The sequence below is a fragment of the Gorilla gorilla genome, chromosome 13 (assembly GCF_029281585.2).
Source record: "Gorilla gorilla gorilla isolate KB3781 chromosome 13, NHGRI_mGorGor1-v2.1_pri, whole genome shotgun sequence".
Taxonomy (NCBI): Eukaryota; Metazoa; Chordata; class Mammalia; order Primates; family Hominidae; genus Gorilla; species Gorilla gorilla.
In genome coordinates this window covers 87,299,831-87,312,716 of record NC_073237.2, presented here as the reverse complement: position 1 = coordinate 87,312,716, position 12,886 = coordinate 87,299,831, and the positions used below count along the sequence as shown (strand labels likewise).

General features: G+C 47.0%; 1 protein-coding gene across 4 annotated transcripts in view; it reads right to left on the bottom strand.

The window, feature by feature from the left end:
* The window catches only part of SYK (spleen associated tyrosine kinase), a 94,180-nt gene that overhangs the window by 32,225 nt on the left and 49,069 nt on the right, over nucleotides 1-12,886 (bottom strand). For all 4 annotated transcript variants that reach the window (XM_031014775.3, XM_031014774.3, XM_055351492.2 and 1 more), the window contains exon 4: nucleotides 1,104-1,242. In XM_031014775.3, coding sequence (XP_030870635.1) covers nucleotides 1,104-1,242 — 139 coding nt within the window. The remainder of the gene's footprint in view (nucleotides 1-1,103; nucleotides 1,243-12,886) is intronic.

Below are 12,886 nucleotides of genomic sequence, written 5' to 3'. Positions count from 1 at the left end.
TCAGTTTTTGAAAAGACAGGATTTTGAGTTGAGTCCTTTCCTCAACATTGACTGCATGTGTGGCCCCAGGTGGGCTTGGGTGAGGACATTTGAACACGCCCTGATTGTGCCCCTCACCCACACATGTTCAAGGTAGCTGGTGCTCTGGGGCGGTGGGGTGGTGGCAGATTCGGTTGGCTTTCTCCCTGTTTCTGAACCTACTACAGTTTATAGGATGCTCTGCTAAGATGATGCACGAAGTACTGTAACGGTTATTTCCTTCATCATCAGCCAGTGTAGCTGTAATGCAAAATTAAGACAAGCAATCTGTGCTCACTGCGATTCAGGGAAAGCAGTGATGAGCATTATTTTAGTGCTCATTAGTGCCTAAGGAACTTCCAAATTGTGAGTTGTTTCAGGGTTTTCTAGTAGCTGGGTCAGGAATAAGCACTTTTTAGACCAGGGCTGTGGCAATCAGTATAAGCAGCAGCCTGGAGCCCAGGGAGTATGCTTCCTAAATTTAGGATGTGCTTCCTAAATTGCCTTAGTTTCCACAGAGAGAGACTCGATTTACAATGAGGAGGGCACCTGACATTTGCTGTCTAATTCAGCCTCTCACACCACCAACAAAGTCCTGCTTGGCTGTTCCTAGGCCTCCTTCCCCAGGCATCCATTCCTTTATTTTGTGTGTCTTTGTCTGAAAGGCTGTTCTGGGCTCTAGTTAGAATATCCTAGGAAGAAATATTTTCTAGCTCTCCAAAGAGAGTGTCTTGTTAAACTCTGAACGCAGCCCTGCACTTACATCACCTTGTGGCACTGAGGGCTGAGTGGCCCTGAACAAGCCATGGAAACTTCGTTCACCTCACATGACGGCCTCTGGACCAGAGCTTCTCAAACACAGAAGCCACCGGGAGGCTGAAAGTGGGGTCTGATGGGCAGGTGGGGCAGGGGCCCAGGTGTGGTCCAGGTGTGTGTTTCTCATGAGCTCCAGAGCTGCTGCTGGCCTGGGGACCACACTGTGGGCAGTGGGTGGTCCACTTCCTCTCATGTCTAAGAGTCCATGGGACAAGAAGCCCCATGTGACCTGTACTCTACCCACAAGGTGGGAAGAGGAGGCTGGGTACCTGCCAGAGCGTGTCGAACTTCTTTCCCTCGGGGATGGAGAGCTTCCCTGTCTTGTCTTTGTCGATGCGATAGTGCAGCACCTTCCCTTCGTGCAGCAGGCACAGGGCGTAGGAGCCGTTGTTGTCTCTGGCTCGGATCCTAGAAGAGAGGATGGAACTGCATCATCCCCAGGCCCGCCAGTCCCCAGGTGGGACGCTGGGAGGAAGCACCCTGGCCTGAACGGTCAGCAGCCGCTCCTTGGGGCCTGTCACCTGGCAAGGCAGCTGGAGGGCAGAGTTTGGAGCCTCAGGGTCAAGGGCTTTACCCAACCCAGGAAGGCCCAGTTTACCACTCAGGGATGATGCCAGTGGGCAAGCTTGCAACAAGGAAATGCTAGCAGGTTGGTGATGAATGGACCATGGCTAAGCTCTAGCAGGGCCCAGGAGCTCTGGGCGGTGGTCAGGAGAGCCTGGTGCTCGGTAGCAGTGATGCTTCTCAGGGTGATGAGCACAGGGGCTCCATGGGCCCTGATTATCTGTGGAGCACTGTGGACTCACCTTTCTTCACCAGGGCCTGCATTTGGGTTAGATCCAAGATGGACAGCTCCGCCACCTAGCTTGGAGCGTGGGCGGGGGTGTTTGGTGGGCATTTTAACCAGCCATCTTCTGGACCAGAGATGGAGGGATATGGAAGCTTCCATCCCCCGGGCCTTCGTCAGTCCCTCCCATGCTCCCACTGCAGGAAAGGGAGGCAGGGCTGGACTTCCACGCTCCCACTGCAGGAAAGGGAGGCAGGGCTGGACTTCCATGCTCCCAGTGCAGGAAAGGGAGGCAGGGCTGGACTTCAAACACTTTCAAATGATGATATTGTTGGGTAACACCCCCAGGAGAAGAAAATGACATCCACTGTGGGGTGAAGAGACAGAGGTGAAACCAGAGCTGTGCTGGCCATGCTGAGCAGACAAGGCTCTGTCTTCATGGTAATGCTGGGCGACCCTCAGAACAACCCCCTGCCCTGGGTCCTGGTGAACAGAGACGCGGGAGTCTGATGCCAGGCAGGGAACAACACCCCCACTGCAGTGCATGCCACGTAAGGCTTACGACTCATGGGGAGGTGAGAGATCCCCTGGAAGACCTGTAGGACTTGGGGAGTTCGAGGTCCCGGTGGAGGCTGAAAAGGCACGAAACGGGTGTGAATCCCCCAGTTTAGCTTCGTAGTCACACACACAGCCCCATTCTCCCCTCTCCACAGCTGCAGCCCTTTAGATCATGAGATCTTAGGTTCTGACGGTGAGTCATGAAGTCCCAGGAAGCCTCTTTGGCCCCTGCATTTTCTAAAATGAGGAAGCTGAGGTCCAAAATTGTTAAGCCACGTGCCCAAATGCACTGTACTTGGGGCAGAGTTCAAGTGTGCCCAACTGCCTTGGGACATCTGGGTACTGGGAAAATTTCTGATGCCTCCTCCTGGTTGCAAGAGGTCAGATACACGACCACAGGGAGAGTTGAGATGGCCTTCAGAACTGGACATGGCCATGCTTTCCTGTCCCTTGCCATGGAGACTCATCTCAAAAAGCTAACCCAAGACTTGAAAGCTGAATGATGGCATGGGAGGAGTGAAATTCAGAATAAGTGTCTTTTCTAGCGGTGCTTGGCCGTGCACAGCACCCCACAGCTCAGGGCAGCTGGCCAGGGTACAGGACACATATCTAGGTTCTCTGTGGCCTCAGCAGGTGGCTGTGCTGAAACCTCTCCACTGTGAGAACAGCCTCTTCCTCCCAAACCAACCGAGTTGCCAGCGCCCAAGGTGTGAGCTCCCTTTTCACAGCCACATGGCCGATTACAGCCAGCAGTTGGTGACTGTTAAATACAACACAACACAACAAAAAACCACACGGTAATCTTTTCATATAAAGGGAGAACTGAGTCTGTTTTATAGGGAAAGTATCTTATAAAGTGAGACTATTTATGTTTATTCTATACATATCAGTGGCTTATAGTTTGAGGGTATAGAGATCTATCCAAATACCACAGCAGTAAGAGTGGATGCATATGCCTATAAAAGTTGGCCTTGAAAGAATGGTGACAATATGTCACTCCAAAGTATTTCCTATAATTTAATCTTTTACGTCTGTGACCTCAAGGTCATGGAGATAATACATGGGATCTGAACCAGCTGCAGTGGCACACATCTGTAATCCTAGCACTTTGGGAGGCCAAGGCAGGAGGATTACTTGAGCCCGGGAGATCAAAGCTGCAGTGAGCCAAGACTGCACCATGGCACTCCAGCCTGGGCAACAGAGTGAGACGCCATCTCTACAAAAAAAAAGATAGCAGTAATAAATGGGATCTGAACTCTGGTTTCTGAATCCATGTCCAATCTGCTGTACTCCATCTTACCCTATGTCTTGATTGACATTTTCTTGTTAAAAACTGAGACGGACAAGCACAGGTTGCCCTGAGAGATGATGCCATCAGCCTCATCAGGCATCTGGCAAACACGAATGAAGACCCCAGGGCAGTACCATTCCATGCTCTTCAGACTGGTGGAAGTTAGAAAGATCATTCTAAGTGCTACTGAGAGTGGGGAGCAGCAGGGCCCCTCCTACGTTGCTTGTGGGAGCATAAATGGGCTCACCCACTTTGGAAAACAATTTGGAACAGTCTCCTGAAACTGAACTTATTCATTCACAGACCTCGTGAATGAGCAATTCCACCCCTAGGTGTATGAAATGTGTGCACTATGCACCTCAAGGCTACTTATAGCAGCTTCATCTGTGCTTATCAAAAACTGCACACAACCTAAGTGACCACAGAGCAAGTAAATTGTAGGAATTCACACAATACTGTATTCTAAAGGAATAAAATGAGCAAATGGTAGCTATACAAAGCACAGATGAGTCTCACAAACATAAAACTCACTCCATGCTACCATATACACAAAGTCCCCAAACAGACAAAAGCCACCTGTTTTATCTAGTGATGTACACCTAGGTGGTAAAACTAAAAAAACAAACAAATGAAAAATAACAACAAAAAAAGCAAGGGCGTGATGAACACAAGAGTTCAGGAGGTGGTGCCTCCCAGGAGGCCAGCTGTACAGATGGGTATGAGTGTGTGAGGGCGGAGTGGTCTCCTGCAATGCTGGGTGCATTTCATTTCTTGACTGGGTTGTGTTTGCTTGATAATCATTCATTAAGTTGTACCTATTTAGTTATGCACTCTTATGTGTTTGTTTTATATTTCACAATAAAAGCAGTATAAAAAGAGAGCTGGTACCAGGAGGAAATAGAGAGCAACCCAGAGGAAACAGAGAGTGCCCTTTGCTTTGGAACAAGCAGTTTCTGCAAAGGCCTCACTTCCTTGAGGCTCTTCAAGAGGACAGGTTCTGCAGGCGATCCCCTCTCTTCCTGTGCTCCACCAAGCAGCCCTGGCCAGTCCTGGCAACAGGTAACTGGAAGGTATAGGTAGTGACCATGGACATGTGGCCTGGGCAGCCCCCTGTGGCAGGTGGCAGGAAACAAGAGCAGAGAAAGGAAACCCACAGGCCCAGCATCTGTAGGTGGCAAAGACCAGAAGGCTCGCAACATTAACCACCATCAACTGTGAGGTATCTGCTGGCTGCAGGCAGATCCTGGACCAGGCTATTTTTAATTTAACATAGGAGACAAACTGATTTGGAAGCCTTGCTCCTCCTCTTGGCTGTGTCCTCTTACTGAGAGCTTTGCCCTGGTGGTGGCATCAGCACACCCACCCAGGCTTATGGCTCTATAGACACCCAGAGAGGGCGTGCACACAGGCAAGACTCCTGGCTCCTGTCTGGCTTGCTGCCTTCCGCCTTCAGGGTCAACTGGCCTCAGGCTGTTCACAGAAGCCTTTGAATATTTACAAAATATTTTTTCCCAGTAATTGTCTTGGGAGGAGTAAGTTAACAGATTTGTGTTTTGCTATTGCAAAGCCTGAGATTTCCAGGGCTTGAGCTTGAGATGATGCTGAGAAGCTGTCCTAACTGGTCTTGAGACAGTCCTTGACCTGTGGCATGTCTACTTTCCCAGGGTAGGCAGCCTTGGTCTCTGGGATGAGCAGGCCTTGTGCCTCACAGACACTAGAGCACTATGCAAAGGTGAGGCATGTTGACTCTGCTGGGGCATGGCCTGGAAGGGCTGGACCCCTCTACTCTCCTGCACCCCCCTAGGGGAGAGAGAATATACAGAGGTGATGCCCGGCACCAAGGGGAAAATGAGGATCCAAGAAGTAGTGAGGCACTCAAGGTGGCCTCCCCAGGGCTACTGGGACACTGCCTGTATCTGCTGTAGACAGAACAGAAAAGCCGGGCACATTCCAGCCCACTAGGTGTTCTCATTCTCCCCTGCCATTTTTTTTTCCATGGCAGAGTAGAGTATCACCCGGTCAGTTGTCAGACTCATACATGAGGAAGGAAGATGCCTGGGACTGGCTGTGTGCATTAGATGTGCAAACGATGAATGCTCACTGTGGCTAAGGTGGGCTGGGCAGATGGACAGAGGGGGCCTGTGCTGGGTTGGGTGGGCAGTCCTCACTCAGAGCCATCTCCCAACAGTGGTTTCTCAAAGAGAGCTGGGAGAGGGGAAGAGGAGGATGTGGGAGCGAATGAGGTCCCGAACAGTGTGTATGTCAGCAAGAGGCAGGAGAAATGCCAGCTTTACTGATCCATGAAAGATATAGATAATGCAACTTCTGAGTGCTTCTGCCTTGCGCCATAGCACTACTGAGGCACATGTGCATTCCACACAAACAAGAGCAAGATCAGTACACAATCCCTATCTGAGGCCACACCAAGCTGTTTTAACACACCTGTCGTTTAAAACATTTTATTACAAACACCCTCTCATTCTCTCCCTCTGCCTTAGTTCATGAAGGTGGAATTATTTAACGCATCTTGTCTTTCAGCTTCAAGGAGACTTTGATCAGCATCAATGAAGTGATATTGACATCAGCCCACAACTCTCTTTGAAGTTTTAACTTCAGACAGGTCATGACTCTTTATGATGACCTAGGTCTGCAAAACCACATGTGTCAAATAAAATGGCATACTTTGATCAATTACGGCAGCATATGAAAGCACTGATGGAACAGAGTTTTTGTTGTGGAAAAGGAGGCTTGTGACAGCCTAACACAGTCTCATTCATCAATGAACAAGGCAAAGGTTTTTCCTAAGCCGCAAATTCACTTTTGAAATTGAAGTATAGGACAAAAAGTGAGTTGAAACTTGAACAGCAAAAAGTGAGTGGCAAATGAGAGCAATTAAAGTGGGTTTGGCCAAAGGGCCAATGCCAATATCAGCACAGCTGTGGACAGGGACAGAATCTTAGGCCAGCAGCACAGTGAGCACCTGGATGTGGGATTCCCACCCTAAAGCAAGGACCTGTGAAGAGGAAATCCCCTTCAGCTCTGGAGGAAAGTGTTCCCAGCATCGAATACTCAGGATTCCCACAGATTAATATCAATCAGGCATAAGCTCAGAAAGATCACTGAAAACATAAGGAAGCATGAGTTATGAGAAAAGGGGTAGGGAGGGAAAGAGAGAGAGATTTACATCCTCCAAAACTTTCAGTAGTAGAATAATCAGATATAGAATATAAACTATGAAATGTGTAACAAAATAAAAAACGGAACCATGGAAATTAGCAACCAATAAGATACTCTAAAAATGCCCCAGAAATATTTGAAAAAACAAACAAACAAACAAATAGAACTGCTAGAAATTTTCTAAAAAATGTAATTGAAAAAAATCAGTGAATGAGCATAAGAGCAGATTGGACACAAATGAAGGAAAAATTAGTGCGCTGGAAGACTAATTCAATGACGTTACTCAGCACAGGACACAGAAAAGGCAAGGGAAAATAAAAAATATAAAGGATGAATTGAGAAGGTCAAACTGTATTTAATAGGAGTCTCTGAAGGAAGAAATGGGCAAGAACAACAGAGAGCAATATTTGAAGAAAAAAATAGCAAGATGTTTTTCAGAATTGATGAAAGAAAAGAATTCATGGATGTAGGAACCACAGAGACATAAGAACCATTGGCTTAGCTTTATACACATTACTTAATTCATCTCCATAATGACTCAGATAAAACATCAGTCTCCCCATTTTATTACTGAGGAAACAGAGGCTCAGAGAGCAAAATTAAGTTGTCCAAATCACAGAGCTATTAAGTGGCAGGGCCTGTCTGACTCATGGCCTGAATTTCTTTACTATCTAACTTAAGTTTCTACAAATAGAGGCATTTTCAAAGTTAACTTTATTGGAACCAATCCAATAATACAGTATTTGGGCATTTTGCAGGAATTGCAACTGCAAATGCAGTTACAGACCCTCCAATGAACTATGAAAATCTCAAATGATCATAGTTGTTAATCCAGCCCAGGTAGGTAACAGATATCTCAAACAGGCTCACACCATATCCCTAGACCAGCAGCATCAGCATCATTTGAGAACTTGGCAGGAATGCAAATGGAAGAGTCCTTACACAGACCTGTGAATTAAAAACTCAGGGGATGGGATGCAGAAATCTGTGCTTTTGCCAGCCCTCCAGATGGTTCTTTCTTTGTCTCTGTCTCTCTCTCTCTCTCTCTCTCTCACACACACACACACACACACACACACACACACACACACACACACACACACACATTCACTCAATAGCTCATTTGTGCATCTTAAGTTAGGGGCTCCATGGGTGGCCCTGCAGGATAAACCAATGAACAATAAGAATAGACAGTCCAGAGAAGTTTTGCACCCCATTTTTTATGCAGCTAAGGACTAGAAGACGCAGTGATTCTGGCTTTCTAAGAAAAAGGGTTGTGTCCACCAGAATCAGGGGTGTGCAAATCAGAGCCATACAGCCCTCGTCCAGGAGCAGGCCCTGGGTGGGACCCAGCTTGGGGACACCAGATAACATACCTGTCACCTTGAACATGAGAACAACACCTCTCACCAATGCTCACACCCTTCGCCTCCCCTCCCCAGCATGTGGCTTGCATGGCAGGTGACGCCTTGCTTTGGAAACAGATGTTATTAATCCTTTGCAGTGCAAGTGGGACTCAGTATAAGGGAATCATAAAAATTTTATTCACGTATATCCCATTTCTCTGAGAAATTGAGACAGTTCCTAAGGACATACACTTTAGTATTCTATATGACCAGGAAACAAACCTAAATTAGGATAAACCATGGAGAATGGATGCAGTACTTTAAGTTGGTCTCCACAGGTTGTGCACAGGTCCACAGGAGATGATATGCAGCCGCGGTTCTCAAGTGTGTGTGTGTGTGTGTGTGTGTGTGTGTGTGTGTATGTATGTGTGTGTGTGAGAGAGAGAGAGAGGCGGGGTGTAGGGGGAAGAAGTGAGGGGATGGGAGTGTGTGCAGACATGAGGGAAAGGAAGGGGAGAAGAGAGGTGGAGATAACGAGTGTGTCATACTGCACCTGGAACTTGGCTAGTACAAAAGGGATGACTCCAAGATTACACTGTTTATTTCTTTTCAAAATAGACAGGGGAAGGAAGGTCAGGAGGGCACTTGAATTTCAGCTGCAGAGCATATAAGAACAAGCCACATGGGGATTCAGTGGTGGCATGGGGGTTGGGAAGGGGTGACTACCAAGGCCTCTGAGGGCAAACTGCACTCACAGTTGGTCCCTGCTCTGAGGGTTTCTGCACTAACTTTTTATCTTATCCTGCATATTTGGAACAAGGGCTTCCTGGGGATTGTTTTAACTAATGTATTAAAGAGCTATCATGGAAAGGAGCACTTCTAGGGTCCCAAGAGATCATGTACAGCAACTGTGGCCTGAGTGGAGTACATCAGGCCCACTTAGCTGCAGGGGACAGTGATATTCTTGCAACTTTAGGACCCACCAAGCCTGTAGGCTTCCCATCCTCCTCACTCACTCTTCAACATGCATGCCTCTCAGATCGCTGAGGCTCACAACCTCCTGGGCTTCCTCTCTGACTCAGTTTCTCTCCAGACATCTGCAAACTACTGGGCCTGATCACAGCCCAGCTCTCCAGGTGCCTCTCCTGCTGTGAGCCGTCAGAGCAGCCGCCCCTGCTCCATGCTGCACACTCGGGGCAGCTGAGCAGCCAGGGTCTCTCTCAACACCTCATGGTGTGGCCTGGGGCAGCCACGTGCCAATCCCTCCACCACCTGGCCAGTCTGCCACCATCAAGGAAAACTCTGCCACCATCCATAGAATCTCAGGGCACCAAAATGGTCTCAGGGCACCACGTGACCATGACATGGTGCTGCCTCTTGGGGCTCGGACTGGGGCTCTGGAGATGCCCGGGCTCCTGCACGCCCACTCGACATCCACTGCTTCACTTCCCTCCCTCTCCTGCAGGCATCCAGGCCTGCCCTGGCCACCACACCCATGCTACCCCGTGAATCTCTTGCTGCCCTGCTCTCTTTTTTTTCTTTTTTCTTTTCTTTTATTATTATTATACTTTAAGTTTTAGGGTACATGTGCACAATGTGCAGGTTAGTTACATATATATACATGTGCCATGCTGGTGTGCTGCACCCATTAACTTGTCATTTAGCATTAGGTGTATCTCCTAATGCTATCCCTCCCCCCTCCTCCCACCCCACAACAGTCCCCAGAGTGTGATGTTCCCCTTCCTGTGTCCATGTGTTCTCAATGTTCAATTCCCACCTATGAGTGAGAACATGCGGTGTTTGTTTTTTTGTCCTTGCGATAGTTTACTGAGAATGATGATTTCCAATTTCATCCATGTCCCTACAAAGGACATGAACTCATCATTTTTTATGGCTGCAGAGTATTCCATGGTGTATATGTGCCACATTTTCTTAATCCAGTCTATCATTGCTGGACATCTGGGTTGGTTCCAAGTCTTTGCTATTGTGAATAGTGCCACAATAAACATACGTGTGCATGTGTCTTTATAGCAGCATGATTTATAGTCCTTTGGGTATATACCCAGTAATGGGATGGCTGGGCCTGCCCTGCTCTTTTGTTGCATCTGCCTGGTGAGGTGTCAAGCTCTGCCAAATCCAGTCAGCCCACTTGCTCTGAAGGCCAATTCCCAGTTCCTATAGTTAGCGACACACTAGATGATAGTCCAGCCTGGGCACCTGAGACAGGCCTGATGAACCATGTTGTCCCTCCTCCTATCTAAGTAGTGGCCACCATTCAAGTTAGCAGCCAAAATATTCCTTTACCCAGAGAGATTTTTCCCACCAAGACAATGTTCTAGGTGCTGGGTTGCACTCGTGAAGGCAACAGCCCCATCTCTGCCCTTGGGCATCCAGAGCAAGTGAGGGTGCGGACTATAAACAAGTAAATGAAAACAGAATCAAGATCATGCTGTGTAGGCCCAGTGTCGTGGTGGAGGGGACCTACTGCCATGCATTGCAGACTTTGCAGCACATCAGCTTGCGTTTGTCATCTTCCCCCTGCAGTCAAAGTCCGGTGAGGGCAGGGACTAAGGTCTGACTTATTCCTCACAGTAGCCAAGTCCTATCACAATGCCTGCTGCATGTCTGGTTGAAAACATGCCTATTTTGTTGAATGAATGACTATTTTTGTAACTTTTTTTTTTTTAACGCAGTACATTTCTAAAGTCAGAAGGTAGAAACTGTAGTTAAAATGGCATTGGTGACTTACTGGTTGGACGACTCTGTCCACAAATCTGAAATACTACCTTTTATTTTTAACATTAATCGAGCTATTTGGAGAGCAGCCACTTACGTGTCTTAAAGGTCACCTTGAACTTGTTCTTGGCTTTGTAAGATTTACAAGGACTCTTAGCCAAAAACAATACACTTAACACAAAGAAAACAACACTTCCATCTTTAAAATTTTGTCTGGCGTGGACTTTTTAGAGCATTTCCATTCTAAGATCATTTATAAGATGAAATGAAGGCCACATCCCATTACATTTTAGCAGAGCGATGTGTGTGGGAGAATTGGCTGTGCACAATGGCAATAAACCACATTGTGTGAACCAAGTGGATGAGGGTCAGAGATGAGTTGATCACAGCCTCCTCCAGACCAAGAGGAGCCCAGCAATGTGACTGCACGGCCTTAGGTTTTGTACAGATTGCAAAAGATATTTTAGTCACAGCCAGGGAAGCTCACTCTGTTCTACTTTATCTTCCCCTCCCAAATTTGACAAGGATTCTAAAAATGTACATGATATTATTAATAATGAAGTGTGAACCTAGAGGAAGGAATGAATAGTCTCTTTTTCTATATATAGACAAATATATTATTAAATATTGTTGAACTAAGATGCAGTCAAACACAGTGAAGTCAAGGACATGGAGGAAATAAAAGGTGTTATAGAGACGTGTCAGGCAGTTAATTAAAATATTACATTATCTTTTCTAAAGTTTGTATGCTTGTAGTATTGACCAGCCTTTTAAAAATTCTAATTTATTGAATTTTTTTCCTTAGTCCAAAAAATACATTCTATTGTATGCCTAATTTTATATATTTTTTTTAAAAAATAAGAGAGTCTTCAAATTGTATATGCTTCGGACCCCTCAATCCTGGATCCTCCCTTTTGGGGAAGGGATATATATTTTTTATAAAGTAATCTTTGTTTCCTTTTCCTAACAAATTCATTTTTCACAGACAGCTGTGACTATCTTCTCAAAATAGCAAACTGTGCTGTTATACAAGGCCTCTGGGGGCAGGGGATCTCCTTGCCCACTCAGCTCCTCTCCCTTGCCTTGGTCCCTGACGTCACCAACGAGGCAGCACTCTGACCCTCACCCACCAAACGTGGGCTGGAGGACTCCCCCTCCAGTGCTCGTTTCTGGCCAGCTAGACCCCAGACAAGGGCAGGGCTGCTATAGCAAAGGCCAGGTGATGAACATCACCTCCAGAAATGCCACAGGTGGCTGTGAGGGACAACCACTGACCCACACTGCCCAGCCCCTCCACAAAGAGCCTCTGTTTATATTCGTTATTCTTCAAGCACATGTGCAAAGGCCCTGTAACTACCTTCTCAAAGTCACTCCTGAATGGTGTGGGTAAACTGTGTGGACAGGACACAAGAGAGGGGAAAGCTGATGGACGCCTCTGTGTGTTCTGAGATTTCACATGGACATGCCCTGGTGCTGCACCTTGCATGGGGAATAGGGAGGGGCCCGTGGTTGTGGAGTCTCTGGAGATGGATTTGGTTGCTGGCTGCTGTTTCTGCTTAGCCCCAGACAACATCAGGGACCTGGTTTTGCCTTCCTGCCTTGGACAAGCTCTTCCACACCCGAGTTCTTGTTTGAAAAACAAGAAGTTTAGCCCCCTTAAGTGGTAAATGCCCTCTAGCTCAGGTGTACTGTCACTGTAAGTGGATTTCACATATAGTTCTGAGGAGAGAAAACTGGGATCCGAGTTGGACAGCATCTCCCAGACGTAATCTGCTTCCATCATCTGCATTTTGAACTGCATTACCTAGGATTTATAATCAGATTTAGATCTCCAAAATATGCTGCCTTACCCTCAGTGTTTTCAAGGTCTGTTTGAGCAAAGGCATTTTGTGATGGCTATGGAGGTGCATGCATTTCAGGAATTCTTTTTTTTTTTTTCACCTTTTAGTCCAATTCTTACCAATGCCACTTTCCACATAAAGCGATTCTCAGACTGAAATGCTGGCATCTGAATGGTGGAGACAGCATATTGGTACTCACGATGAAAGTGTGAAGAGTAATCGCTGGGATTTTGTTTAACCGTATTATCCGCCAAACTAGTAAAATCCTCTTGATTAGTTTATGGCTTGCAATGCAAAAATAAACTTCCAACCCCCT